Source organism: Pinus tabuliformis, chromosome Q (genome assembly GCF_031772625.1).
Source record: "Pinus tabuliformis cultivar Carrire ecotype Pingquan chromosome Q, CPIR1, whole genome shotgun sequence".
Lineage (NCBI taxonomy): Eukaryota > Viridiplantae > Streptophyta > Pinopsida > Pinales > Pinaceae > Pinus > Pinus tabuliformis.
This window is the reverse complement of record NC_142296.1, coordinates 109,542,812-109,568,339: the sequence shown is the minus strand read 5'-3', so window position 1 is coordinate 109,568,339 and position 25,528 is coordinate 109,542,812. Positions and strand designations below refer to the sequence as shown.

Sequence of the window (25,528 nt, the reverse complement as noted above, 5' to 3'; positions counted from 1 at the left end):
TAGGATATCATCCATCATGCTCATTAATGTTATTGGGCTATCATTCGAGCCAAAGGGCATGGCCAACTAGTTACATAGGCCTTCTTTAGATTTGAAGGTTATCTTCCATGCATCGATTTCTTCAATTGGAACCTAATGGTAGCATGCATTTAGATCAATCTTACTAAAGAACTTAATACCCTTAAGTTGATTAAGAAGATCATCAATCTAGGGGATTGAGTAATTGTTATTGACAATGATTTTTTTTAGAGCTCTATGATCAATATATAGTCTCCATGCCCCATTCTTCTTTTGCACCAACACAATTAGACTCCCATAAGGTGAGGAGCTCGATCGAATATGACCCTTTTGGATGAGATCAAGAATCTAACATTTTATTTCCTCATTCTCCATGATAAAGCGTCTATATATTGGGCCATTAGGTAAAGAAGCACCAAGTATCAATTCAATTGAGTTTTTTACCTGGCAGTGTAGTGGCACCCCCACAGGTGAAGTGAAGATACCTCTGTCTACCTCTTGTTATGTAAAGAGGCCCCATGTTGAGGGTGTTGTTGTCCTAGTGATCTTATTTTCGCCTTCTAATTAATTCATATGGAAAATATTGGTGTAATCCAACGCCATATGGTCTCTCTCCTATCACAGAGTTGTTTGTCTTATGTACTAGTCATTATAGCCCCATAGCATATAATTCTTCCTTTAGGGCATCAACAAAACCTACACAAGTGGATCTTTCCTTGAATATCATAGGCTCATCTTCATTATGTCTCTCCTATTAACCTTCCCAACAATCTTTGACATAGGGAAGGGAATTCAAGGGTGTGAAGGTGATATTTTCATTGTCAAAAATAAAATTGGATAGAGTAATATCCCTTTAACAAATTTAACGATTTCTCTAAACCATATGCATCTATTTGGCCTTTAAATAAGGGAATATCAAAGTTAACTTATACCTTAAAGGGTGATGCACCTATGAATTTGCCGCTTTTTGAAGGTACGTCAACCATTATTGGCAGTCATCAAAGGATCCAAGTGAACCATCATCTCATTCCTCTACCGTACAAGTTCTTCCTAAAGCAACAATTTGATAGGATCTCTTGCTTCCCCATCTCTCTTTTCTTCTGCTATGGGAGGCTTCTTGAGTTGGTGAAAGTGGTTATTCCCAAGTGAAACTAACTCGATACCCAACGATCTCTACCTTGATCTTGTCAAATCCATGCACTCGGAAACAACAATGACCAGATTGCTCTGATACCATTGATATAAGGTGTACAAGGAATGAAATGAAAGTCAGGAAAGAAAATGAAAGATACACACAGAGAAATATAACAGAGAGCACAATAATACAATGTAAAGAAATATTCTATTAATAAATAAAACAAAAAATACTATAGAACACAAACAATGGTGGTAGATATCTCTAAAGAGAGAGAGAGAGATGGTGATAGGTGGATTAGAAAAAACTATTACAAGAGACTGAAAGAATGGCCTTTTAGCATAAAGAAAGAACCATAGAGTTCCAAAATTCTAATCGTAGAAGATGAAGTACCAAAAGGTTTCTAGGCCTTGGGGTGATTAGTTAATAGCCAAAATACATTTTTTAGTGCCTCAAAATGGCCCCTGAAGTTTCATACCTGAAAAACCATAAAAGAACTATGAGGAGAATAGAGAACTGTTGAGTTAGTGGAAGAGTTGGGTGGCCACCAATATGCACTTGGATCATGTATTTTGCTTTCATTCCTTATGATATGATTCCATCACCCATTTTTGTTTCGCTTGTTCTTCTTGGTTTCCTATGTTGCAAGTGCATGGGCCTTGGATGAATTTAACACCCCCATATGAATTAACTTGTTTTTCTTTTGAATCAAAGATTCCATAAAACTATCTAGAGAAGGAATCTTATAATTTTTACCCATAGAGAGTTTAACAATATGAGAAGAAGAAACACATATAGAATATTTGTTTCCTAACTTTGAAAGAATCAACTACACTTCCTTTTTATCAATGCCACATGTTGTTGGCTATTTAAGCAAGTATTGAACCTGGAAAAGAAGTCATATGGGAACAATAATGTAAGCTCATTCTCCAACTAACATTAGGGGAGTTTTGAGGTCTAAAATGAGCCTCCTAAGGAAATTATAAAACAATAGTGGAAATAATAAAATAAGACTATATTACATCATCAAATTTTAGAGGGAAAAAAAAAAAGAAAAAACCATTTTTTCAACTCATATTTTCAACTTATCTCCCTATGGATTTACTCAAATTTCGAGCAGAAACACTCATTGGATGCATAATTTGATTCATCCTCCAAGGAATACCCATGTTGCATACTTTTGATGGACAGTGCTACATGAAAAATGAGAAATACATGAAAAAACGTGATTGCAATCACGTTTTTTCATGTATTTGCCATTTTTCGTGTAGCAGGGTCCATCAAAAGTATGCAACATGGGTACTCTTTGGATGAGAAAATAAATTTTGCATCCAACGAGTACTCCCGCTCGAAATTTGAGTAAAACCTTAGGGAGATAAGTTGAAAATACAATTTGAAAAAGTAGTTTTTGTTGGAAATATTGAGAGGGGGAGTGAATTAGTATTCCTTAGCAATTAGCACTTTTAAATATTTTCAGAGCATTATTTAATATTCAATTATTATTAATGTTTATGCAGTAATAACAGTAAATAAAAGAACACAGTAGACACAATAATTTTAGGTGGAAAACCCCCTCCGGGTCAAAAACTACCAAACTTTTTTCTAATAAATTCTTTAATCTTCAACCCCAACTGAAATGAAAGAAACAACTTCCTAGAATTCTAGAAAATAATTCTTCTCCAGCTCCCACTGGAAGGACACCCCAACTCCCTGGTTTCTTCAGTCGTAAACTGAATGGATGCCCCAACATCCTAGACCAAACTACCACCATGAAGTGTTCACAGGCTCCAACCTATAGGCGACTTCATGCACCAGCCTAGAACCTCCTTGCCACCCTATAATGACTGAAATGAGACAAGAGTGTGGATTCTCGTACCAGGGACAACGATCCACGATACAATATGATTTACAATGATTTTGACCGAACACCCAATCACACTATGACCTGCAACCCAACCATGACATCATCCCAACAGAGACTCCTATACCTCCCAATAATGCCTTTTCGACTCTAGGCAGATTGACTCTTTTACAATAATGACTCTTCCAATGATGACACTTTTACAAATGACTCTATGATGACTCTTGGCCTTGACACTTCTTCACAATAAACAGATGGTTATCGTGTCTTCAGAGGATGTCCTGCTACAATCCTTCCTTTGATTTGATACTTTTGCTCTTGAATTCTTACTTGAAGTTGCACTTGAATATTCTTCTACCTGCATGCAAAATTTTCCCAACGAAACCAATCCCAAAACAAAACAAAATACCCTTCAACTTACCTCTGCCTGCAAAACACATGTAAGTGCATAATAATGAATAAATACAAATTAAACTTACAATGTGTACCTAAAGTGTGCTTGTCACTTTTGTTGTTGACTTGTTGCAGCAGTAGACAAAGATTGCCACTCTTGATATAGGCTTGGACTCTATGCAAGACTATATCCAAAACTGACCTAAAGATATATACAATAAATACTGATGACAGACCCTAGACTTGTGATGGACCAAGTTCTAAGTACAACAACGGAGACCATTCTATCAACTATGACAAGACAAGTAACATGAACTTTACCACATCATATAGATTTAGTAGACTTGGTGTAGCATCAAGAATATGTAGCATCAAATGTGTAGTATCAAGAATAGGACATCCTAAATGTGGTATCAAAACTAACTGTGACATATAGAGACAAAGAGATATAACCGAGACCCTGTATGTACTTATGTTTTCCTGCAAAAACATATGTCAGAGATGATACTCATATTTCAAATGTAAACACTAATCATACATACCTTGTTGTAGGAGACTTACCCTTGACTGTTGATGTGTTGTCCTTACTACAGTGATCCTTGAATGCATGTTTTTTCTTGCCTTCTAGGAGCTCGATATTGCATCTGTTTTATCTATATAATCTAGGATTTCTAGGGTCTGAAATTTGATCCTGTGGTATCCCTCTAAGTCCTCTTTCCAACCCCATAGATTTGATCAATATTGGATTCTTCAAGAAATATTTATGTCCAATCTCCCACAATGACCTGATTATATACTAGTTTAATAGATTGAACTTGTACGAAGTGCCACATGTCCCTGTTGTGACCTTCAGTCCTGAAAACACTACTCAACAAACTACAATCCATCCCATTTTTGTGACTATTTACGAAATTTGAATCCAATGCTCAGAGAGAGAGTTATGACGATTTTCCCAACGTCGCCTATTTGACATGGAATTTGAGAGCCCGCAAAACCCTAACTTCCTCAGATCATATCTCCGAAAATATACCGAACCAAGATCTAAACTTCGGTCACAAGGTTCATCAAGATTTCGGTTCAAATGGGTTTTAATTTCAGCTTCTGAAGCTTCTCCGAGAAAAAGTTATAGCGAAAATTCCACGATGACAGGTTTGAAGCCACAAAATCCCTACTAGAGGAGGATACGAGGGTCATTATTTATATGAATGTCTTGAGCTGAGAGGGTCCTCAACAAGTGAACTTTCGAGGGATTTTAGGAGATTTTTTTATTATTATTAATTATTGACTATTCAGTGAACACAACCAATTATGAGTTCCATGCCACAACCCCATAGGGTTTTAGCCCACTAACTGGGGTTACTAACTTCAAACACGAATATCTCTCAAACCGTGAAGAATTACATGGCGTGTCATATATTAGTGGAAACATATCGATGAGTAGAATCCATCTAGAAGATCCTTGACTCAGAATAGAGTAAGTTGTTAAGTAAAAATTCCCATGCAAGATCAGGGTAGCCTGTGGTGTTGTTTGGTTTGACATCAGCGACAACCATTGATCAACAATCTCCTTCTTTGGCATTGATGGAAACACAAGTACTCCCCCTGCGATCATGATACCTATTCCTACTACCTTCTCTCCCCCATTGTCATCAATGGAAAAGGGTAACTCCCCCTGACAAACAGCCATCCTGCGGACCTGTACACACCTCCACTCCCCCTTTCTACTTAGTTAGATAAGAGAAAGATTCTAATGAGAACTTGGGAGAATCCCAAGCTTTTGGCGAAGACACTCAAATGCTTCACAAGGTAATGGCTTGGTAAAGATGTCAGCAATTTGTTCCTTTGTGCCAACATATTCAAGCTTGATATTCTTTTCAGCGACCTGCTCTCTAACGAAATGATATTTAATCGGAATGTGCTTCGTTTTGGAATGAATCATAGGATTCTTGGAGATACTGATGGCACTGGTGTTATCGCAAAATATGGGAATAGGCTCATCGAACTTAACTTGAAGATCTTGCAAAGTTTGCTTCGTCCAAAGAACTTGAGTACAACAAGTTGTTGTCGCGACATATTCTACTTCTGCTATGGATAATGAGATTGAAGACTAATTTTTACTTATCCATGAAATAAGACAACCACCTAGATAGAATGTTGTTCCACTAGTACTCTTACAATCATCAACACTTCCTGCCCAATCTGCGTCTATATAAGCTTGGATGACTAGATCATTTCCTTTGGGATACCATAGACCATATTCCGTTGTGCCCTTAAGATACCGAAGAATTCTTTTGACGACAATAATATGAGATTCTTTTGGTGCTGCTTGGAATCTTGCTACTTGTCCAACTACCTGCATCACATCAAGCACGGAGCTTGTCACATATAGGAGACTACCAATCATGGATCTATACAACCTTTGGTCCACATCCTTTGACAAATCTTCTAAGCTTAACTTGCAACCTGTTATCATGGGGGTAAGGACTGGCTTGCAATCTTCCATCTGGAATTTTTGAGCATTTCCTTGATGTACTTGGTTTGATATATGAATATTCCTTTATCCTGCTGAGAAATCTGAAGCCCCAAAAAGTATGTCAGCTCGCCAAGCATAGACATTTCAAACTCACTTTTCCTTTTTTGGGCAAAGTCTTTACTTAATCTATCATCATTGCTTCCAAATATTATATCATCCACATATACCTCGATAATCGTTAGGTTATCTTGATCCACTTTCACATAGATATTGTTGTCAGCGCTTCCTTTCTTGAATCCTTGTTGATGTAGATACCTATCAAGACGAGCATACCAAGCCCTAGGAGCTTGCTTGAGACCATATAGAGCCTTCTTTAATCTGCAGACATAGTCTTCTTTGTCAGAGAGCAAAAACCTTCGAGTTGTTCAATGTAAACTTCTTCCTCCAATTCACCATTTAGAAAAGCTAACTTAACATCCATTTGGTAGACCTTGATTTTTCTTGAGCAAGCATAAGCGAAAAACATCCTAATAGCTTCCATTCTGGCAACAGGAGCAAATGATTCTTCAAAATTGATTCCTTCAACCTATGCATATCCTTTGCATTTTAATCTTGCCTTGTTCCTAGTAACCTGTAGTCCTTCAACTGTTTTTCTCCCCCTAAACCTATAATGAAACTGTCATCTTGTTCAATCGTAGACTTGTGCCATATACTGCTGCATAGACTCCTCCTCTACAAACATTAAGGAGTCAACAAGCCATATTGTTCAAAATAGTAAGTCACCTAACGGGCCATCTTGACTTGAGTCATTATCTAAAGCAACTGTTAATGCCTCATAACCTTTTACTTTTACAAATCCTGAAAGCATAACTGCTGAAACCTTGTTATCTGCTTTGTCTTCATGTACCTATTTCCTTTTCCTGACCTTCTTATTCCTGTAATCTCGAGCCATGTGCCCATAGTTATGACACTTGAAGCATTCAATGTTTCCCATAGGTGATTCCATCTTATATCTGCAACTGCGAGCACTATGGCCATAGTTATGGCATTTGAAACATTCAATGTTTGGCCCATCTAGAACGTATTCTCTTCTGACAAAATCATCGGGGAACCTGTCTTATGATCCTACAAACTTGCTTCTAGGGTTTTGCAGATAATGATTGTACCTGTCAAAAACTTTATAATCCTTATCCATATGTCCAAAATTGTTACATTTGTAACATTCGACATCATCTCTCAAATGATCAAATCTGTGATATTTTGTTGAGTTCTGGAATATCCATTTCTGAGAGATCTCCTGGAATTATATTCATTCCAAACATACATGCGACATTTTGCAGCTCTATGTCCAAACTTTCCACATGAATAACAATGACCATAAAAGATAAGTTGATACCTGAGAGGAAATTTGCTTCAAGGAATTGTCTTCCAAGCTTCTTCCTGCGAATCTTGATCTCTTAATCTAGCTGGGAGATCTACCTGCTTGGTAGATTTTGCATATCCATCTTCTTTAGTTGTCATAGAAGGACTTGACTCCTTTTCGAATTTTTCTTTGTAACCAAGACTAGACTTGTCATTGCATGATCGCTAGTTGTTGATGAGTTCATCCAAAGTCTTCGAGTTGTTGGTGTAGTTTTGAATAGTTTTTCCATTTTTAACTTCCTTTCATAAAGAAACATTTTCAGCTTCCAATGCTTCTCTTTCCTTGTTGCTTTCCTTAAATTCTTTCTTGAGCGATTCTTCAATTCGTTTTTAGTCGTCAACCTTGATTTTAAGATTTAGGACCTATTCCCTTTCTATCTTTAATTCGTCTTCAAGAGTGTTGATGTGCTTCTTCTCGACCTTGAGCTCTTTGATAACCTTGATTACTTCGTTTTGAAATTCAACATCAGTCATTTCTTCTTCTTCGTGAGGTGCCTCTTGCTTATTGTGCTTGGCCATAAACAATACTCTTCCGTTGAATTCTTCTTCGTTATCATTGTCTTCTTCGGATGAGGAGCTATCTTCTTTGGAGAAAAAACTTTTCTTAAACCATTTCTTCTTGCCTTGCTTGTTGAACTTCCTAGGACTTTTCTTTCCTTCCATCACAACCTCATTTTTTTAGGACATTTGGCTACAAAATGCCCAACCTCACCACAATCAAAACATATTATGGAAGTTTACATTTGAATTTTCCCGTACACGTTCTTATTTTCCTTGTGAAGTAGGCAAACTCTTTATCTGAGAATTCTTCTTCATCTTCTTCCTTTTCCTCATCCTTACATTGCAATTTTTTGCTATCGGAGTCTATTTGTCCTTACTATTATTCTTGGATGCGGAAAATGTTGTTTAGATGTGTCATCCTCTTCTTCAATCCTCATTTCATATGCCATAATAATTCCATGAAATTTATCTATGCTGAGATTGGTCAGATTCGATCTATCTTCCAAGGCAGATACCTTAGGGTTAAATCTTGCTAGAAAGGTTCTCAGTATCTTTCAGACAACAAATTTCATTTCAACAGGTTCTCCCAAACCTTCCAATGTATTTGTTGTTTCATCAACGCACTGAAAGTATGCAGCAATATCTTCATCTTCCCTCGTTTTGAGTTGCTCAAATTTTGCCCTGAAAATTTGAAGCTTTGCTTCTTTCACCTTTGAGTCACCTGCATATATATTTTCAAGCTTGCCCCATACCTCTTTAACCATTTTGCAACTCAATACCTTAAGCTAAACAGATTTTATAAGCCCATTGATAATAGATCTTTAGCCTTTGCTTCATATACCATATTTTTCTTACCTTGTTCATCCTGGGTCGGTGTGAAGCCTTTGTCAATGATTTCCCATACTTTGTATGCTTGCGCCAGCAAATGAACCTGTATTCTTCCATTCCAAAGTGCATAGTTATTTCCATTGAACAAAGGAACTCTATTCTTAGTATACTCCATGATCTCCTTCCAGTTGTTAGACTGTTATTGAAGGAACCAAGCTCTGATACCAATTGTTGGAAATAATCGGGGGGGTGAATCAGTGTTCCTTAGCAATTAGCACTTTTAAATATTTTCAAAGCATTAGTTAATCTTCAATTATTATTAATGTTTATGCAGTAATAACAGTAAATAAAAGAACACAGTAGACACAAGAATTTTAGGTGGAAAACCCCCTTCGGGTCAAAAACCACCGAACATTTTTCCAATAAATTCTTTAATCTTCAACCCCAACTGAAATGAAAGTAACAACTTCCAAGAATTCTATAAAAGCATTCTTCTCCAACTCTCGCTACAAGGATGCCCCAATGCCCTGGTTTCTTCAGTAGTCAACTGAATGGATGCCCTAACATCTTAGACCACCCTACCACCTTGAAGTGTTCACAGACTCCAACCTATAGCGTGACTTCATGCACTAGCCTAGCACCTCCCTGTCAACTTATAATGACTGAAATGAGACAAGAGTGTGGATTCTCTTACCAGGGACAACGATCCATGATACAATATGATTTACAATGATTTTGACCGAACACCCAATCACACTATGACCTGCAACCCAACCATAACATCATCCCAACAGAGACTCCTATACCTCCCAATAATGCCTTTTCGACTCTAGGTAGATTGACTCTTTTACAATAATGACTCTTCTAGTGATGACACTTTTACAAATGGCTATTTTACAACTTTACAAAGATGACACTTTTACAAATGACTATTTTACAACTTTACAATGATGACTCTTGGCATTGACACTTCTTCACAATATACAGATGGTTGTCATGTATTCAAATATGTCCCACTGCAATGCTTCCTTTGATTTGATACTTATGCTCTTGAATTCTTGCTTGAAGTTGCACTTGAATCTTCTTCTACCTACATGCAAAATTTTCCCAGTGAAACCAATCCCAAAACAAAACAAAATACCCTTCAACTTACCTCCGCCTGTAAAACACATGTAAGTGCATAATAATGAATAAATACAAATTAAAATTACAATGCATACCTAAAGTGTGCTTGTCACTTTTGTTGTTGACTTGTTGCAACAGTAGACAAAGACTGCCACTCTTGATATACGCCTGGACTCTATGCAAGACTGTATCCAAAACTGACCTAAAGATATATGCAATAAAAACTGATGATAGACCCTAGACTTGTGATGGACTAAGTTCTAAGTACAACAAAAGAGACCATTCTATCAACTATGACAAGACAAGTAACATGAACTTTACAACATCATATAGATTTAGCAGACTTGGTGTAGAATCAAGAATATGTAGCATCAAATGTGTAGTATCAAGAATAGGACATCCGAAATGTGGTATCAAAACTAACTGTGACATATAAAGGCATAGAGATATAACCAAGACCCTGTATGTACTTACATTGTCCTACAAAAACATATGTCAGAGATGATACTCATATTTCAAATGTAAACACTAATCATACATGCCTTGTTGTAGGATACTTACCCTTGACTGTTGATGTGTGGTCCTTACTGCAATGATCCTTGAATGCATGTTTTTTCTTGCCTTCTAGGAGCTCGATATTGAATCTGTTGTATCTATGTAATTTCCGATCTCTAAGGTTTGAAATTTGGTCCTGTGGTATCTCTCTGAGTCCTCTTTCCAACCCCCTTTCCAACCCCACAAGTCTGATCAAGATTGGATTCTTCAAGAAAGAGTTATGCCAAATCTCCCATGATGACCTTATTATAGATTGGTTCAGTAGAGCGAACTTGTACGAAGTGCCACGTGTCACTGTTGCGACCTTCGGCCCTAAAAACACTACTCAACAAACTACAATTCGTTCTATTTCTGTGACTATTTACGAAATTTGAATCCAATGCTCAAAGAGAAATTTATGATGATTTTCCCAACATCATTTGTTTGACATGGAATTCGGGAGCCTGCAAAAACCCTAACTTCATCAAATCATATCTCCGAAAATATAGTGAACCAAGATCTGAACTTCAGTCACGAGGTTAATCAAGATTTCAACTCAAATGGGTTTAATTTTAGCTTCTAAAGCTTCAAAAAAAAAAAAAAAGAGTAATAGCGAAAATTCCACGATGACCTGTTTGAAGCCATAAAATCCCTACTATAGGAATATATGAGGGTCATTATTTATATGAATGTCTTGAGTTGAGAGGGTCTTCAACAAGAGAACATTGAAGGGATTTTAGGAGCAATTTTTTATTATTATTAATTATTGACTATTCAATGACCACAACCAATTATGAGTGCGATGCCACAACTTCATAGGGTTTTAGCCCACTAACTGGGGTTACTAACTTCAGACACGAATATCTCTCAAACCGTGAAGAATTATGTGGCATGCCATATATCAGCAGAAACATATTGATGAGTAGAATCCATCTAAAAGATCTTTGACTTAGAATAGAATAAGTTGTCAAGTCAAAAATCCCATGCAAGATCGGGGTAGCCCATGGTGCTGCTTGGGTTGCCACTAATGACAACCATTGATAAACAATTTTATTATTTTATTACTTTTTAATCTTTTTACTTCTTTACTCCAAAAATGGTGAATCATCCCCATGGTTGACATCATCATCTTAAATCCTATTGGTTCTTATAAAGCTTATTTTGGTTGTACATTTTTCTTGGGAGGCCCATTTTAGACTTCAAAATTCCCCTAATGTGTCCTCTCAATTCATCTAGCGTTCCAAACAATGCTCCAACTTGGTCCATACCTTGTTGGGACAATTACAAGCATTATTATGAATGTGGAAGCCAGGGGAAACTGACAAGCATAGAATCCCATAGGTTTCATCCATCTTGTTTAAGTACATTGATTTCTCTACAAGTAGATTGATCTCTAATTTAGTCCCCATAGTAATCTTATAAAGTCCCTTATTGCACAATAACAATATGATCTTTGGCTTCCACTCAAAGTAATTGAATGGAATTAGAATCACATTGATTAGTGGATGATCCATTCCCTTTGGGCTATTCAAACTTGTAAAACCTACAATAATATGTTAGTATTCCTGAAAACCCTCTAATGCTCTGATACCATGATGGATTTTAAGTACAAGTACAAGATTTATTGTGTAAAAAATACTACACTAATAATTACATAATAAGAAAAAAAGACAATGAAAATTGACTAGAAAAGACTCAGTAGCTAAAGAGATGAATTCAATTTACTCATAACTTGTGTATATTATAGCGTGACATGAATATACTTAAATAACCTCCTCGAGAGAGAATCATTATGCACTAGGTTCCATAGTGAATGCATACTAAAAATAGAAGGACACTTTCCCTTATTAACTAATAACCTAAAATTAAAGTAAGATAAACTTAGTGATACACCTCCTAACACAAAAATAACAGAAAAAAAAATAAAACTGAAAAGCAAAAGATAAAATTGGCAAGTAAATAGATAAAATAGTCCACCAAAATACAGAGAGAATCTTTATAATTAACATCCTAAAGAAAAGATACTTCAATATCAATGATCGATCAATAAACATTTGTATCCCCTCCATAGTTATTATATGAATTATTAATCAATCATATTATCATTTATATATCTTTACATTTTATAAATTTAATCGCTATTAAATTTATGTTGGATATTTGAATTGATTCAAATAATGTTTGTTATATTTAATTTGGGTATTTGAATTATTTCCAATGCATTAACCAGCGTATTCATAACAAGAAATCATGTGAAGTTGGTATAGATAGTTTTTACCTTTTTGTCAGCAATATATAAAAAACATAGCCAAACAACTATATCTTCGATAAGTTGAACTTTGTGGAAATGTTGTTGGGGCCCGCATTTGTTGGAAGTGTCGTTAGTGACCGGATTTGAGGATGTTAAGTGAATTATTTTGAACCCCAAAATCGATTCAATATTTAGGGTGGGTAAGTGGTTTAAAATAAAATAAAAAATAAAAAATATATTTTAAATAGAGAAAAAATATTAATTATAATAAAAAAATTGAATATGTCGTAAAGTAATTAAAAGTAAAAAAATAATGTTATAATATAATTAAAAGTAAAAAATGTGTTAGTAAGATATTTAAATCTTATGCCGTATGCCGTAAAACTGCTTCTGCTTGGCTAAGAGCTCGTCTTCCTCGGACGTAAGGAAACAGGTTAACGGCCCAAGACCCAGAGGCATCTGGCAGGAGTGATGAGCCTGCTCCCTTACGGACCACCAGCGGGTTATTTCAGGTGGCGTGGTTTTCCTATCTAACTATGATGAGTCAAACCGACATTCGCGGATAGCAGCCAGAGATGGCTGTCTTCACTGTTGGTTTTGACACCTGAGTTGATAGGTTTTTCCACCTAGTGAAATGAAAAAGATATTTAAATCTTATATTTTTTAAAAATATTTTAACAAAAGATTTAAATAAATTATTTGAAGATTTATGTTAACTAATTTATTTCGATAACTTCATATATAAATTTATTTTAATGTTGTATATAAAAAAATATTCAATGTGAATTATCAATAAAATATTTTAGTACAAATTAATATTGCCATATGTCAGACTAGGGAGTAACTCCTCAAAATGTTATTGATCTATTCATTCAGGTTGTTCATTATTATATACAAGAGGGAGTGATTGTTTAGTTCATCTCCCGATGACTCTCCATTTATTTTATTATTTATTTACACTAATTACAGTTATTCACCCAATCCTTATGATTAGGTGTCAACATTCCCCCCCTAATTTGAAGGGATGTTGGTGAGTCCAAGCATCATTCTGAATCTTTCAAGCTTTTCTCTTCCAAGCGCTTTCGTGAAGATGTCTGCAATCTGTTCATTAGTGGAACAATGACAAAGATGGATTGTTTTGGCCTCAACATGATGTCGAATCAGATGATATTTTGTATTGATGTGCTTCGTTCTATCATGGAACTTTGGATTCTTGGCCAACTTTATTGTCGAGGTATTGTCAATCATGAGTGGAGTCGATTGTACTTGTTTTATTTGCAAATCTTCAAGAATTTTCCTGAGCCACACAATTTCTTTTGTTGCCTCGACTGCTGCCACATATTCTGCCTCTATTGTGGAATCTGCTGGAACTAATTGTTTGTGTGATCTCCAGAAGACAGCTCCTGATCCAAGACTCATAGCATAACCTGAAGTAGATACCCCAATTTCTTTGTCTCCATCGAAGTCTGAATCAAAGTATCCAATCAAGCTGAAGTCACCCACCTGTGTACACTTGATTCCAAAGTCTTGAGTTCCCTTCAAGTACTTTAAAACTCTTTTTGCAGCAGACCAATGTCCCTCACAAGGCTTTTGCATAAACCTAGAGAGGATTCCAATAGCAAACGAAATGTCTGGTCTGGTAGTAGTTAGGTAGTTGAGACTTCCTACAAGCTGTCTATACTTTGTTGCATCCTTAAATTCATTTCCTTCAATGGATGTGAGCTTTAAGTTTTGTTCCATTGGAGTAGTCAGAGGATTGCATTCAGTCATGCCAAAACAAATCTCCAATGTACTTCTTTTGAGAAAGGAATATGAACTTCGGATGTTGAGTTACTTCAATACCAAGATAGTAATGAACATAGCCCAAATCAATGATTTTGCCACAAGCCTGGCTTTGTGCTTGTCAAGTGAGCCATCAGTTTTATACTTGTTCTTGTAGACCCACTTGCAGCCAATTGGTTTGGTTCCCAATGGAGGGTCAACCAGCTTCCAAGTGTCATTCTTTATCAGGGCATCATACCCCTTTTGCATTGCTTCTTTCCATTCATCATAAGAAGCAGCTTCTTTGAAGGAAGTTGGTTCAAAATCTGTAGATAAATTCAATTCACAATCATAAGAAACATCCATATCAACAGGTGAATCAGAGTCATCTACATCACCTCCATTTTTCCGGTTTGAATTTCTAGTTCCTGTCTTTCCAACCTCATCAGGATGAACACTTTCAGTTGTTTTTGTCAGCCACTTTGGGGGACCTTTCTCAGATGGTCCAGGTTGCTCCGTTGATTGAGTTGGGACTGAATCAAGATTGAGTCTCCCAATTCTGTCAATCACGTCACTCAAAGTATCATTCGTTGTTGGAGTTTTATGTGGAGGAGAGAGTGCTTCAGAAGAAGATTCCACAAATTAATCTAGTATAGGAATCCCCCCTTCAAGATGTGGAATCTGATTATCAAATTCTTGAAATGATTTTGCATTTGCGAATCTATCCAAGCAATCAAGTTGCCTTTCACCAACATTGTCAGTTTTGGATGATTCAAGAAAGATTACATCTCTAGATACAACAAACTTTTTATTGACTTCATCATAGAGACGGTATGCTTTGGAGGTGTTTGAATACCCCATGAAGATACACTTACGACTTCTTGCACCAAGTTTGTTTCTATGTACCTTTGGTATCAAGGCATAACATGTGGAACCAAAGACTCTGTGATGCTTTACTGAAGGAATGTGCCCATACCACATTTCATAAGGAGTCTTGTTTCTAATAGCATTAGATGGACATCTATTCTTTACATATACAGCACATAGAATTGCATCAGCCCAAAACATCAATTTTACATTTTTCAAAAACATCATGGAGTGTACCATATTTAAGATTGTCCTATTCATTCTTTCAGCTACTTCGTTCTGTTGGGGCTTATAAGGCACAATTGTTTGATGTTTGATCCCATGTTGGCGAAGATAGTTTTCAAATTCATTTGAAGTGTATTCTTTTCCATTATCAGTGCGAATAGAGCAAATATGAGATTGTGCATCATTTTCAATCCATGTATGAAAGTTCTTGAATGTTTGAAAAGCATCAGATTTGTTTTTCAATAAATAATCCCAACACATTCTAGTGTAGTCATCAATAAATGTCATCATATATTTATTTCCATTTGCAGAAGGAATAGACATTGGACCACAAAAATATGAATGAATGAGTTCAAGTTTTCTATGTGCTCTGGAATGTGAATCATGGAAACACTGTTTGCTATGCTTTCCTAGAATGCAAGCATCACATTGCTTAACTTTCTTAGAAATTGTAGGCAAACTAGTAACACCATTTTTCTTCAACAAGCGGAGGCTGTCATAGTTCAAGTGTCCAAATCTAGCATGCCATAATAAACTTGATGGAAATGTACCTTCTTCATAATGAAAAATGTATGAGAAATTTTGTGTACGAGCAGAGGTACCCTGTAGCTTGAGAAGCCTTTCTTCTTCTATCCCCGTAATGACAAGTGAGCGGTCTGATGCTTTTCTCACCTCAATCTTGCCATCAAACATATGAATGGAGTGTCCTTGCTGGTGGATGTGGACCAAGGACAACAAGTTTCTCCTCAGCTGTGGGAGATATAAAACATGATGCAAAAGAAAGTCTGGAAGACCAGGCAATTTAAGCCTGATTGTGCCAAGCCTTGATGGCTTAAGTTTTGGTTTGTCTGCAAAGTACACTGCTCCATCAACATTGTCAGTAAATTCTTCAAAAAAATCTCTTGTAAAAGTCATGTGGCAAGTTGCTCCTGAATCAAGCAACCAATCATTTTTCCAAGAAGCAAGTGATACATTAAATAAGCCTTCATTTACTCCAATATTACAGTGTGCCACAACATAGTGAGCAGATTTAGGTGCTTTACCTTTCTCTCTGTCATTATTTTTACCTTTGGGTTGGTTTCTTTCCTGCTCAATTCTGTCCCAAGGAAACTTGCATGTGGATGCATCATGTGATCCATCTCTTTTGTAGCGTATGCAGTGCAAATCTAACTTTTCTCCTTAAGAGTGTCTGCCCCCCCTGCCTCTGAAATTTCTTCCTCTTCCTCTGGAAGAATCTTGAGCAAGATTCTTTTCTCTATAAGGCACACAACCTCTTCAGAACACTCAGGAGCTGTCTTCTTACCAAAAGATTTCTCTCTTTCAGCGAATTTTTTCACAAGGGAGTCAAAGGTAATATCTTTGAGGTTTCCATTTGCTTGCAATGACTCAAGATAACTTGAGTAAGTGGGATAAAGTGCCTTGAGAAAAGCTATCAGAGGAATATCCAGTTCAACATTAGTGACTTCAATATCATGCATTATAGATTTTACTTCTGATGCAAAAGCAAGATGATCATTATTTTGTAATTCAAGGGTGAAGAGTTTAATCATGAGTTGAACAACTTCAAGTGCAGAGTGTGAATCATAGAGTTTCTTCATTTTTTGTAAGGCTTCGAAAGCATTTGAAAATGGCGAAATATGGTGACTCACCTCTTCATTTACTGATGCTGCAATCAATGCATAGGCCTTGTTGTTCTTATTTTCCCAAATGACGAATTCCTTGTCTGAGGTAGGTTGTTCTAGCTCTTTGTCTCTGTCTCCAACACACACTCCTTTCCACAGCTCATTAAAAATGAGAGTGTTTGATTTTCCGCGACCATTCAGAATAATTCTCCTTCCCATTGAGAACCACTCCCACAATAGATATTATTGAATGCATTGTAAAATCTGTGTACTGTGGAAAAAAATACTTCTGCTGCAAAATTTTACTCCTAAAAAAACATTGATTCTGATATATGAAGACAGAGGTATTATTGGAGAAGGTGGTAATGAAGCAAGGATAGCGTTCAACGTATATAACTGGACAGTGTTAATGTATATAACCTGAAGCAGCCTTCTTTGCAGCTGGCTTCTTCGCTGAGGCAGCTGGTTTAGCAGCCTTGGCTGGCTTGGCAGCAGTGATCTTGCTTGCAACAGGAGCCTTCGCAACCTTCTTAGCTGTCTTAGGATTCAATACAGGTTAGGCATTTTTAGCCTTCTTTGCCGCGGGAGCCTTCGCTGTGGGCTTTGCTTTTGCCGGAGCCTTAATAGACTTGATGGACGACGCAGCGATACCACGAAGAGGACCGAGATCTGTGGAAGTGTTATATATTATGACAAACCATTCAACACCGACATGGTATATGAACTGGCCAAACTGCAGCGACAATGTTTTGAGTTGGGAGGATGGGATACGATGGGAGTGAAAAACCGAGAGCGATGAGCGCATATGTGCACAGGGGAGTTGACAGTGGTGGAGAGAACAGAGGCAACGTATGGCAAGTCGTGGAGTGACTATTCAAAAATTGACTATGGTAATAACACAGTCCATTCAGGCCTCAATATTGCTTTGTCATAATACATAGCATTTAATATTAACGCAAATCAGAGAATATGAAAAACTGCATAAATGGCATAACGCGGGACAAAGAATATGGAAGAATGCATAAATGGGGAACACTGTAGAAATGAGAGACTGCAAAAAATGGCAGAAGGGAGATATAAGGCAAAGAGGGAAGCCAAAAATGGTGTTGGCTCTAATACCATGTCAGACCAGAAAATAGCTCCTCAAAATGTAATGATTCAGTGATGACTCTCCATTTCTTCTATTATTTATTTACACTAATTACAGTTGTTCACCCAATCCCTATGATTAGGTGTCAACACCATATACTTAAAAATACATTAATAATAAAATAACCATTTTAATTTGTGTTATGTAATATATTTTAATATCAATTATATATCATTTTAAAAGAATTATGTATATATAATGAAAAAATTGAGTTTTTATGGTTTATGGTTAAAATGTTTATTTGGTCCTATATATTATATTTAGCATTCAAAAATACAATTTAAACAATGAAAGATAACATTGTATTTTGAATTCTAAAAAGTTTGTACGAAAAAATTTGATCCCTCTCGATTCATGTTAGATCCTTCCTTACGATAGATCTACACTGGTCATATGTTCAATTTAGCTTCTTTAAGTTTTCGGAAGTACCGCTTGGGAAAATATTTTTGTGTAACGATTTCCTTAATAAGCTTTATGCGTGTTATCTCCAGTTTAGACGGTCCTTAGATGACAAAAAATCTTCCAAAATCTTTCATCAAACCAAACTTTCATCTGTACATGTTTATTTTCAGACTAATATACAATAATGTTCTGTGCTTTCAACCCAAAAAAAGCTGTGGTTATATCATCCCACTCTTCAAGCGACGTGTCAAGTAAGTTGCTGTTGTTCAAACCTTTTCATGACTATAGGAATTCACCTATAAACGCGGAATAGAGAACAGATTACAGTTTTTTGTAATTGTTTTCCAAATAGATTTTTAGGGAGTCATCTTTAGTCTGATTTTTTGGACTTTCCGGTGCTGAAATTCTGCGGAAAAAATTGAGGTGAAATGTTGATGTGTTATTTAAACTGGTTTTTTGACTGTATATATGGATTCAACACCAGTAGGGCACTTCGATTGGGCAGGGATTGCTCAGCGAACTTGTGATTTCAATAAATTCCTGCCAGATTTTATATAAATTAAACCAGCAAAACCCACCGAAAAACTTCTAAAAAATTGCACTAAAGACAACTCGGATTCTTAGGTTCTACCAGCCAAGAAACAGGAAAATCCCGTTGGAAAGTTCGGTGCTGAACTGCTTGAAGTCTAAATATTGATATTCTCAAAAGAAACAGGATGCAACAACCATTTAATGTAACTGACTTGGCACTGGTACAAATCACCTTATTGCGGAATTCTACAAAATAATATATACATTATAGTAAAACAATTCCTCCCAGGTTGAACTGCTTACATCATTAAAATGTTCAGTAAACTTGAAAATGTCAATAAAATATACATTATAGTAAAACAATTCCTCCCAGGTTGAACTGCTTACATCATTAAAATGTTCAGTAAACTTGAAAATGTCAGTTTTATTGGAAGTTCCATTTCAGTTTTGAAATTGCTATCGAGCAGCTTGATTAAGGAAATGAAAATCGCCGATTACTCCTTACTCAGTGGTCTGCCATGGTCCAGGTACATTTTTGCAATGGATGCATGTAAAGATGCTCCAACAGGAAGCACTTCTTCATCTAAGAAGAAATGAGGAGAGTGAAGCGAATGGATTGAGCCAATGCTCTCATTTCTCACACCAATCCAAAAAAAAGCACCTGGTATTGTCTGTGAATAAAAGGAAAAATCCTCCGCTCCCATTTTCTGACCTCCATACTTAACATTATCTACCCCAAGCAATGTTTCTCCAACCTTTTGCACATGATTATGCATCATTTCATTATTGACAGTAGGAGGATATTCAGGGTGTTCTTTTTCTTTAAAATCAATGAATGCTGTGCACCCATTTACAGCGGCCTGCTTCTCTATCATCTGCAGGAAACCATACACATGGTATCAGTCGGTTATTTAGTCCTCCATATCTTTATCCATCAACAGTTTGCTATAAAAAAACAACCCCGCGTAGACATGTAAGATGGAGGTTTGTCTTATCCTGAAGAGAAGAAAAACTCACCTCCTTGATTCTCCTCCTTAGCTTTGCAAGTCCTTCATATGTAAGGCTCCGCAGTGTGCCTCCAAATCTCACTTTATTTGGAATGACATTGAATGCCTCACCACCATCAACGAATGATACTGTCACTACCTTCATTGACAAAAAAAAAAAGGGGCTTAGTGCTTCTCGTTTAGTAATTATTCAGGTATTAGCAGAATAGCTTCCATTACTCGTGTTCAACTAAAACCTCAGACAGTGCTGTGCAAATGTCAGATCCGATTTCAGGAGATTGAGGAGCATAAAGTCAAATTTTATCAAAATAAAAGTCAATTTCACACAAAGAATATCTTCATTCTACATCATATTTGGTTTCGAATTTACTTTTACCCAGCCTATATTCTGCAGTTGTGGAACAAAAACCATATTCAAGCTGTTTTACTACTTTTGATATTCTAGCAGATTGGAATTAAACCAGATAACTGATGTCTTTAAAAATCACGACACTAATCAAAACAAATAAAACTGTTTAAACATTAGCGGAATTACACTGCACTAAAGTAACCACAGCAAACACAAAAGAGGACAGTAGTTCCAAATTTAATTTTTGCGTAAATATTAATGTCTATTAGTTGGACAATAGGATAACAAAACAAAGTTACAGTCAGCTGACGGGATGAATTATTCTGACATCAGAGCTTATATTAGTTACAGAGTGGTAAGAAGGGCAAATAAGAACATTGCCTTTTCTGTTCATCAGAATTGTTTCTATGTTTGTACTAGAAAGAAAAATTTCAATGTTACAAAATAGCAATAAGCATGGTCAAATAAATATATAGAAATGAAGCTAGTTTCAAGGTTTGCATTATTTGAACTCATCTACAACTTGAGGTCGAAGAAGCTAATTATTAGAAGAGGCTCAATGTGTGTGCTTTATAAAACACAATATTCATAAATCTTATTAAAAGATTGAACCATACTAGAGAACTCAAGATGTGCTCAATGTGGGTTCACTTCTTGCACATGTTAGGAAACCTCACGATAGTTGACAAAAGTTATTTTAGAAAACATCAAGGATAAGCCGATGCTTGGATTATAATAGATTATTGTTACCCCCAATTATCTTGAATAAGCATTTTTAATATTTTTACTACTAAAAATTGCTCTGAAAGGGGCTTCATAGACAACGTCGATCCAAAATCCACTTCTAGGAGAACTAGATTGACATTATAAATATCCATTACCAAGAAAGTTACGTTGTCCATTTCAAATTCTTTTTCAAGTTCAAACAGAAAATACTTCCCAAAATGTCACAACAAACATAATCATTAGATTCATACCAATCTTCTTTCCGGTTTTCCCTTCTTCCTATTCTGTTATCATCCTTTCCAATCTCTTCTAGCTCATTGATGACCAATGCCTTCCTCCTATCTCATATTTCATTTTGTTAATACTTTAGCAGTAGGTTGTTTGCTTTGAATTTCCTAATGGTCCTTGTTAAGGGTAAGCAAGACAAGTCAAAACTGTGGTGAGAGGGAAAAGGCATAAATTTAAATTTAAATATTTAAGTCTACTAGCAGTCATTATTGGCCAATGGCACTGTAAAAGTTACAAAGATGAGTGAACATTGAGACTGCTAAAGCTGTTAGTTTTTGTAGCAACGGATGTATTCTAGCCATGAAATTTGGTGGAGAGGCTAGAATACATGAGATCTCCAAAACCCAGAAATCGTTTCTGGAAATTCCACCTAGAGATGACTTAATTAAATTATTAAGCAATTTTTCAATGTTTCGTAAGTCTAAACTTAGGAAAACTGGTTAATTAATCAAAATTAATTAAGTCAAGGTGAGCATTCTCTAGAAACTCACACAAATCGATCCAGAAATGATCTGAGCCGTCAATTAAGATTTAATCTTGGCCGTTGGAATCCCAACAAAAAGATATAAGAAGGGATCGATGTGGTGATGGAGAATACACCAAAGTCACTAGGAGAATTCGATTTTCCAAAGTACCAGTAGTCAGATTCCGGTGATTTTGAGTTTCAGAGAGGAAGCAAAGACAGTGAGGGGTAGGGGCAGTGAGGCTGGAGGAAGATTTCCAGATCTAGTGAGTGCATTGTTGATTTTTGTAGCATTGGATGTGTTTTAGCCACGAAACTTTGTGGAGAGGCTAGAATACATCCGAAGCTACAAACCCAGAAATCGTTTGGGAAAATTCCACCTAGAGATCGTTTAATTAAAATAATTAATCATTTTTAATGTATTCCTAAGTCTAAACTTAGGAAATGTGATTAATTAAAGGGTATTAATTAAAGCCGGTGCGAATCTTTTAGATAAAGATGAGGATCAACTCCCAGTTAATTTTAGCTTTTGATTATGTTTTAATCTTGGTCGTTGGTGCTCCAACAAGAGATTATAAGAAGAAGCTTGATGGGCACTTGGAGAACTAGTGTGGTGGCTGTGCCTGCAGATCAAGATCTACTGAAGAAGTACCAACAGAAATGGCGAAGGCCAAGAGGATGATCCTGGATGGAGTAAAGGATCATGTAGTCTGTCACATCGCTAGCAGAGACACTGCTAAGGAGATGTGGGATGCCTTGGCAACGTTATATCAAGGATCTTTTGAGCAGCGAAAGATGTACTTAGAGCAGAAATTGAGATCTACACAGATGTAGAAGGCGGGTGCATAGATTCGTTCCTCATGAAGCTTTAGGAGAACCGGGACGAGTTAGTAGTTGTGGGGTCTACACCTCAAGGATCCGAGTTGGTTAGACTGGCCCTCAATTTAGTCTCAGATGAGTGGTAAGTCTTTGTCCAAAGTATCCTGGACAGGGCGACTTTGCCAAATTGGGATGAAATGTGGGCAGCTCTTAAGCAAGAGGAGTTGAGGAGAGACTTGGTCAAGTGTAAGCTTGACGGAAGCAGCAGCAGTGGATCGAAGCCCAAGGAGGAGGAAGAGAATGCAACCCTTGCATCCAAGGGGCAACAGCAGCAGCAGAGGCGAAAGAAGGACGTCTCGAAGATAAAATGCTTCAGGTGTGGTGAAATGGGTCACTACGCAACGCAGTGTCCTCTCAGGAAGAAGGACAAAGATGAGAAGCATGATCCGAAGGCTACACCCGCGAAGATCGAGGAGGAGTTCACTATGACAACCGAGATACCTCCAAGAGGGAGGTCGGCTGATTTGGAGTTGTAGCTTGGAAGAGCTACAGATGGGCAGAATCCTTGAGGAACCCACCTCTCAGATCAATTCCTTGCTACGGGAGCCGAGATCAGAAGTAGCATGATGGACCAGTGTCAGATGGTGCAGTGTTGGAGCAACAGATGCAGTGGCTAGAACGCCAAGTCTGAGCAATGTAGTGCAGAGTTGCAGTAGTGCAAGGAGGCACAGTGCAGTAACAGCAGCAGCGCAGTGGCTTTAGAGGGACAGTGTAGGACTAGCAACAATCAGATCTTGAGCATCGAGATGCATCTATGCTAAACACTTGTTCAGAAATTTGCGATGTGTTTTCGTTGTTGATGCAGCAGTAGCAGCAGTTTGCAGTGTAGGGGAAATTGGCAGTGGCAGTGCCAGCACCAGCACAAATGCAACACTTGAGAGGGAGTTGTAGTACGAATGCAGTGTTGACAATGGAAGTGTCAACAATAGTACAGTTGCAACAGCGCAGTAGTTGGTGGACAGCATGTTAGACATCAGTAGCGCAGAGGACGATGTTATGAAGTCAGGGTGATGCTTCAGTGGGAGGCATTGCTAGAGCACATTCCTCAATAAGAGGGAGTGTTGATTTCTGGTAGCATCGAATGTGCTCTAAGTCTCAAATTTTGCAGGGAGGCTTGAGCACATGTATTCCAAAGAACCCAGAAAGCGTTTTTGGAAATTCCACCCAGAGACAGTTTTATTAAAATAATTAATTTTTTTAATGGGACCCTAAGTCTTAACTTAGGAAATTAAAATAATTAATGAGTATTAATCTAATTGTGAGTGTAACTTCTAGAAGAAGACGAGGATCAAGCAGAAATGATTTTAGCCATTGATTAGCTTCTAATCTGGGCCGTTGAATGTCAAGGAGAAGATTATTTAAGGAGGCTTGAGGGTCATTTGGAAGACACATAGAGAGTTGATCAGTGAGATTGAATTGTTGAAGTTAGAGGCAGCATAGTGATTTGTAGTGATCACGCAGAGAGGGGCGGAGGGAGTTTTGGCTAGAGGATCTTCTCCGAAGCCAAGAATACTCGACAGAGAGACATACAAAAGAGGCAGTGCAGAGGTCAGAGAGGGTGACACATAGCCAGGAAGGGCTCATGCAGGCCCCACGTGTTGGCATTTTGGCACAGGTGTGGCGCTACGATCCAGGTGTTGTCCTTGATGGCAACTCTCTTTGATGACAGATCTCAGTCCAGACTACAAGTATGAAAAGAAACTTCATATACGCAGGTTCATTAAGCCCAAGTTGCGTATACACGCAGGTCCTCTATATACTAAGTCGCGGATACGCTGGTTCTCTATATACGAAGTCGCGTATACACGCAGCTACATGAACATAAAAGTGCGTACATGTCGAGAAGCTTCCCTTTGGTCCATGGTAGTTAGTCCTCGGTACTTGAACCTATGTCTTTGGACCAAAGTATCTCGACAGACGTGTTGATCCCTAGTTTTGAAGTTGATGGTATTGGATTTCTATGGTTTTGGCCCTTGGTATTGAGCAAGGCCTAAGGCTATATAAGGAGAAGAAGATCATTAGGCAAGGACAATTGAGAAGTCTTGAATATCTGAAAAAGAAAGAGATCTGGTATGCAGGTTCTGGGTTGCTTGATCTAAGCTAAGGAGAGATCACACCGGTTGATGGAAGACTAGATCTAAGGGCAGATCGGGATCTAATGGTTTGAAATGCACTATTATGATATGGTTGATTATGCGTATTTCTAGATCTGCATACTGACGCAATGTTATGTTCTGGGTCTAACTGATGTCTGGTATAACTGCAAGTTAAGAGAATTTATTTTTAGATCTGTACGCAGGTTGTCTTCGGTGAAAGCGCGTGTATACGCGGGTTTCTCTCATTGAAGTAGCGTATATCTTTTGAAGTTTGATTTTTGGGGTTGCAGTTGGGTCTGACTGCTATTGCAGAGTTCTGTAGTTTGCTCTGTGTTCTGGTGACTGGGGTTGACAGAGTTTCAGTGGTTCAGTGATTCAAAGATTGATGATGCTAGTATTGGTTGTTTTGTGCTTCAATGATCTGTTATGAAAGTTGAATGAATTGTGGTCTTCAGATTGTAATGTTGTGCTTCAGGAATATCCAGTTTGAAAATGTATGAAAAGTGGTACCTGAAGGAAAGAAGATTGTAGGCCAGCACCTACGTACTAGTATCTTAGCTAGTACAAGAGCAAAGGGGGTTGGAGCTCCTTTCCAAGGAAGTTTGGAGAACGAGAGAAGGT

The 25,528-nt window shown here is 37.2% G+C and overlaps 1 protein-coding gene across 1 annotated transcript in view; it reads right to left on the bottom strand.

The window, feature by feature from the left end:
- Positions 1 to 19,343: 19,343 nt before the first annotated feature.
- LOC149218467 (IAA-amino acid hydrolase ILR1-like 7) overlaps positions 19,344 to 25,528 on the bottom strand; it is a 185,806-nt gene continuing 179,621 nt past the window's right edge. The window contains exons 4-5 of the mRNA XM_089384072.1: positions 20,117 to 20,245; positions 19,344 to 19,974 (exon numbers count right to left, since the gene is read on the bottom strand). Coding sequence (XP_089240198.1) covers positions 19,594 to 19,974; positions 20,117 to 20,245 — 510 coding nt within the window. The 3' untranslated portion in view covers positions 19,344 to 19,593. The remainder of the gene's footprint in view (positions 19,975 to 20,116; positions 20,246 to 25,528) is intronic.